Source organism: Agelaius phoeniceus, chromosome 6 (genome assembly GCF_051311805.1).
Source record: "Agelaius phoeniceus isolate bAgePho1 chromosome 6, bAgePho1.hap1, whole genome shotgun sequence".
Taxonomy (NCBI): Eukaryota; Metazoa; Chordata; class Aves; order Passeriformes; family Icteridae; genus Agelaius; species Agelaius phoeniceus.
The window spans coordinates 18191839-18197838 of NC_135270.1; the positions used below are offsets into that span (position 1 = coordinate 18191839).

At 40.0% G+C, this 6000-nt stretch overlaps 1 protein-coding gene across 1 annotated transcript in view; it reads right to left on the bottom strand.

The window, feature by feature from the left end:
* Positions 1–6000, bottom strand: part of LOC129121162 (mucin-5B) — a 41999-nt gene extending 35999 nt beyond the window's left edge. The window contains exons 1-5 of the mRNA XM_054634190.2: positions 5895–6000; positions 4002–4257; positions 2480–2594; positions 1063–1150; positions 40–167 (exon numbers count right to left, since the gene is read on the bottom strand). Of these exons, the coding sequence (XP_054490165.2) occupies positions 40–167; positions 1063–1150; positions 2480–2594; positions 4002–4257; positions 5895–5976 (669 nt within the window). The 5' untranslated portion in view covers positions 5977–6000. The remainder of the gene's footprint in view (positions 1–39; positions 168–1062; positions 1151–2479; positions 2595–4001; positions 4258–5894) is intronic.

Below are 6000 nucleotides of genomic sequence, written 5' to 3' on the forward strand. Positions count from 1 at the left end.
GGTTGAGAGGGTTTGTACTTCTTGGTCCCACACACTTACATAGGTACTGCATCTATTCCTCCTGGGATGTCTTCCAGTGTGATCATCTGGGCTCACATCAGCACACTTTTGTGATGGATCCTCTACTTTGTGAAAGTTCCCAAACTGTCTTGGATGCATTTTATACCCTGCAAAAACACCCAGATGCATTTCAGTAACTTCCCACAATTCCCTAGGTCAATTAATGGGCTATAAAAATGCACTTGCTCTTTGGGCTCAAAGGCAGTATGCACTTCATGAGATGCCTAAGTTTAACCAGCATCCACATGTTATGGAGGATGACAGCCTGATATACCTTCTGTTGGGCTAGAGTCAGGAATCTGGCACACTTGTATCAAGGCCTGCTGTCAGCCTGAGCATTTGAAATCATGTAAGACACCTGAACTTTCTGTTATTTCAGATCATTTCCAAAGACTTCTCTTTGTTTTAGGTGTGTATGATCTTAGAGAGTTTTCTGTTCACATGTATAACAGTCATACAGGAATTAAATAAAGGGATGTAGTTACAGCTTTGGATTCAGTCCTGCAGCTGATATCCCAGAATGAAGGGTTTTTTCCATCCATACAACCTGGTGCAGGATCAGAGGCTCAGGTATTTGCAATATCTAAAGGTGTCAGTGGATGGCATCACAGTTTCTTCAAAGATACTTTGTGTTTTCCCTGATGCTTTCATTTCATTATAGAGTAAAAAACAATCACAAATAGAATGATTAAAATAGAAGAACAGAAAATGCACTCTTGTATTTCCTGAAAGTATGTTATTGTCAGTGGGGAACCTGGCAATGGTGCTGCATGATAGCCAAGTAATTAATTTTGGTCAAAGAGGTTGGAGACTGTTACAAATATGAAAAGAGCAGGAAATCCTAAATACCTCAGAACCTCTTAAAATATATCTCCTGCATATGCAAATGTTCATGTGCCTGTCAGGAAATCTGAAAGCCTGCTCAGAGGAAACAGATATCGAGTTTCATGTCATGTATAAGGAGGTCTGTTCTGGATGAAATATGCTGTATTTATGACCTACCTTCCAAAATCAAATCATTCTTCTGATTGCCATCATAGTTCCCACATAGACCACATATTTTCTCTTTATATGTTTCTTCCAGGTCCAGCTACAAAAGAGGAGACACAGAGTTGAAAGGCTTTTCCCCATATCAGCAGCACTTGTTGCAAAGTGATTCACAGCAGAAAAGTGCAGTGGCAGAAATGCTCATTCCTAGTTTGTAGCAATCTCCTTTTCTGGCAAAATCTCTCATAAAACTTATCTGCAGACAGACTGAATTCAAATGGGAAGAGAATCCTCCAGCAATTGTCATTCCTACCCACTAAAGATGTAACTGAAGCATGTTGAATACTGGATTAATCCCTGGACCAGTGTCTCCCAATATAGACACTGTGTATAGAGAGATTTGGTACCTCTTGCAGGGTACCACAGCTCCTCTCTGGGCAGGTCAGATAACTGTGCTCTAATGCTGGGTGCTGTAAAGAAGCAGCTTATGGTTAACTTTTAGCCATAGATAATGGGTTTTCTAGTCCATAGGGTGATGGAAAATTTTATAGCACTTCTAGGCATGGGTCTGCCAAGCATTACTTATTTTCCCCACACTTAGTGGAAATAAACAGCCAGGTTAGGACACTATTGCCTTGCTGGATAAAACTATTGCACCTTATCATTCCTACATGCTTGGGGAACAGTACTGGTGCCACTCGGGTCCACCCAAAAAAGGCAGTGCTTTTCCTACTGTTGTGTCCACTCTACAGTAATGTACAAATACTGCCTTTAACACTTTAGGTATTAATTAGTACATGGGAAAGGGGAAAGCAAATACTTCAATAAATCAGAATTTCAATATCACTTGATTACTTCCTGATACCTTTTCTCTCTATTCCTCTTTTATCCTATCTCTATCTCTCTGAATGGCTTGACATACAACTTCCATTTCGTTAATTTCAGTACGGATTGTGAAGGTAAGTATTCACATGCAAAAGTGTAAATGCACTGGTACAGAAGAGGATATTCCAGGGTAGATGTTTTAGAGGAGAATTCCCACATAGCATTGCTTTGGAATGAAAGAGGCCAAGGTCTGAACTGGTCAAACATACCAGTTTCCCACACAATATGGGCATGAGACAGAGTAGCAAGGCAGAGCTGGAGGGCTGTTGCTGCCAGTGCCCCATGGAGCAAGGAGCTAACTGCAGATGTGCTATATCCAGGATTAACCCTTCTGTCACAAAAAATTAGCTGGAATACCATGGGGTTGTGCCCCCATGCCCCTGCCCTGTGAAACTATTGCCCTGTTTGGTATTTTTCTATGAGTTTATGGACAGAGTGATACCTCCCACCCGTAATTTCATATATCAACACAGTGCCTGCATCCAGCCCTGCTTTTCATTACTGATGAGGTTCACCAGGAGGAAAACAACTAACTGACTGTTCATACTAGGAGAGTGTCAGCCCAGTTCCACTTGAGTGTCAGGCCCAGCTTGGAAGTGACTTGGAAGTAAGTACAGGTGTCCTCAATCAGAATGCTCTTCAAGCTGAAAGGCAGGGCAATCCTGGAAATTGGAGGGGAAAAAACAGATTGCAGTGAAAAAAAGACTGATGAAATCCTCACAGATACATAGGAAGGAAAACTAGAGTTAAAAGGAACTAAATAAGACATGGGAACACTCTTTGCAAGATCAGACTTCATCCACACAATGCATTACATTGTCCACTGTGTCCTTTTACCAACCTTAATCCATAACACAATGCATTTTGGTCTTGTGTCAATGTGGCTGATGTAGATCAGCCACTCAACTGATAGAAAGCAGCCAAACCCAAGGACCTAACCCTTATAAAGGGTTCTAACCTTATAAAGTTTATAAAGAGCATGATGACAATATTGGGAAAATGACCCCCCACACGAGGACACTGCAGGTATCATCATCCTTCCAGGACCTCCTTGATATTTGGGATTCACAAACAACTCTGTTCTGGTACTCATGCAACTCAGACCTACATTACTTTTCCATCTTACCAAGAAAATTACCATTCATTTTGCAGCAGTCTAAAAACTTAGAAATTCAGAAAATGGCCTAGAAGATAGATTTCATGTCCCTTTGATTTAGGAGACACATACGGGCTTCGGTGCTATAATTACAACACAGTGGTGCTATTCTATATTTGGTTGTTTCTAGAAGGCTGTCAAGACAGCCCATATGCTTGCAATTTTCTCTTCAACAAAATTTTGAGGGGTTTTCCCAGAGTCAAAGGTTGCCTAGGCCCTTCATAAATCTTTGCTAGGAGCAGGACTCTGCACTTCTCATGGGGACTGTCCTTAATATTATGCCCAACTTTCAGCTATTGTTGCATATGATTTTTACTTAGGGAATATTTTTTACCCTTCTCTTTGCAGTTTCCTTTGTCATTTATTTTGAATTGGAATTTAACGTGTGGATTTTGACTTCTAAAAATTCTGCCTTTTCTTATAAGATCCCTGACGAAGTTGTGATCTGCAAAGCAGAGCAATTTTCTAGACAAATCTATCTGGAAATGGAAAACTTTCCCTAAAAGAACCATCTGTTCCTGAATAGCAGCACAAAAGAGTAGGGTTAGTACCACAGAAATAATGTTTTGAGAAAAAAGAAAAACCACCAAGCTTCTGCAGATATGAAGTGTTGGGGTTTATTTACTTTCCTTCATCCCTCCCTCTCAAATCAAAGCAACGTTAAGGAAACCTTAAAACACTTCTGTTTCTTTAATATACACATTTCTCTCTACTTAACTTGTTGGTGTTGGTCCCTGGGATGTGTAGTTTAGTTTAAATGCCTCTTGCCTTCTCAAACACTACGGGGGGGACTCTTCACAATACCCTGTTCAAAAAGCTATACGTCTCATACACAGCCACTGCTTTCCAGTCAGACCACCTAACATGTGGCAATAAAAATGCAGCTCAAAACAACATTTCAGTCTTTACTCACTTCTTCCCGTTCACCGTGATTCCCGTCTCCTTCACCTCCAGGACCACTCCATCAATGGTGACAGTGAAGTAGATCAGGAAGCTGTTCTTGGCACTGCGCCTGATCTGAATGTTAAAGTCCTGGTAGCTGTCATTGCAGTGCGAAGCAAAGACATATGTGCAGGTTCCAGGAAAAGTAAACTTTACATGGTCAAATGTATGGAAGTGGAAGTTGCCCCAGGTGACACATTCGCTCCTACTGACAGTAGAGACCTGGACTAAAGAAAAATCATAGTAGGGGAGCTTAGAAATTCACCCCATATGAGGTGCTTGTCCCTTTTTTTTGCTGAAAACATTAAAGGGGCAGATTTTCAAAGGCAAAAATGATAACTCCTGGAAGACAGTAGCCTTTGGGAAGCAGTTTCATCTCACTGAACTTTTGAAGTCCATTACTTTTGAAGTACAGAGACACCTGCAATGTGAGCAGATTAGCCTAGTCTCCTTTGAAGTTAACAGTGAAAAGCAGAAGAAGTTCAGTTTTCTCATCTTACATATGTGCCTAGCAAGAAGATGCTGTAAACCACATGCATCTCTCCATTGTCTAAAAAGACTGTCTATATTCATGCTGTAGTCATATTTGCACTGTAGATACCTAATGTGAAGTGATGAGAATCCCATTCTGGATGTCTAAATCTCATTTAACTCAGGCAAGACTTTGTGTTGAGTGCTTTCCAGGAGATATCACAAGAGGCATGAATTTACAGCAAAGTGGCAGCTGCTGATTGATCTCAGTGGTTGAGGCTGCTACCAGCTTCAGCTGGTGGCTAAGAGATACTTGGTTTTCCTTCTCGACCAAAACTCATGTTTTGGACCTCTAAGCTTTACCTCTGTAAAGGTATAGATACATAGTCTAAGTGCAGATAAGACATTACTTCAGAAAGCAGTTTTCACACCACTGAGCAGTTTTCAAAAAGAAAACATTAATCACCTTGAATTAAATTATATATGTCCACTACAAAATACTTTCAGGATTTCTTCTGAAAGAATGACAAATGAAACAGGGAAATTTCTTTGTGTTGTTCAGGTAGCATGTTTAGGACTATCAACACAGATATCCACCACAGATCAAATCAAAAAGTTACTCATTTACTCAGTGAAATCTAAAATTTAATTAAATATTCCTGCCTAAGAATCAGCAGGGAAGAACTGAAAAATTCAGATCCTTATGTTATAAATGTGCAGCCCAAACTCAAGTGCCCTGTAAGTCCTTGCAGAAACAGCTTTTTAAAGGGACTGCTACTGTCATAGGGGATTGCAGCACTGGAGTAGGGCAATTTAGCACTTTTCTACACAGTCATGAGAGCAAGTGAGAAAGTTTGGCTATCCTGGAAATGAAATTGCTGGAATTACTAAGGCAGCAATAACTGGTACATCAACTGTGTATTAAGCAGTTAGGGAAAGTGTAAGAGATTAAAAATCAAACCAGGAGGTAGCAGTGCACCAGAGCACAAAAAATGTGATTCCTGCTAATGCAGCATTTCATACTGGTCAATCAAGCCTAGCTGGTGATATGGTAAGTACTTCTTTTAGGAAGAGTATGTGTGAAATATGTTGAAAAGGGTGTCACCATTTTTTTGTTTTGGTTTGGTTTGGTTTGTTTTTTGGTGCAAACTGCATCCAGGGTGTCTCCTCTTTAAGAATAGACAGAGCATAAAACATAAAACACTACCTAGTAATGAAAGAAAAAAAGACAAATGGTTGATGATGAGGATAAAAAGGTACCATGTTTAACAGTATCAGGCATGTCTACATCTCTTATATGAATATGTGACAAATTTTCATTTGTCAACTCTATTTCTCACCTATGGAGAGCCATATGAGAGCAAGTAATGCAAGAATTAGATTCTTTTCTTACCTATCTGAACTGGTTCTTTGGCCTTGCAAAAACTCCAAATTAGGCAGAAGATCCAAAATGATCTCCGGTTTTTTATTTCCATCTTGCCATGAAGTTGTAACTTGAA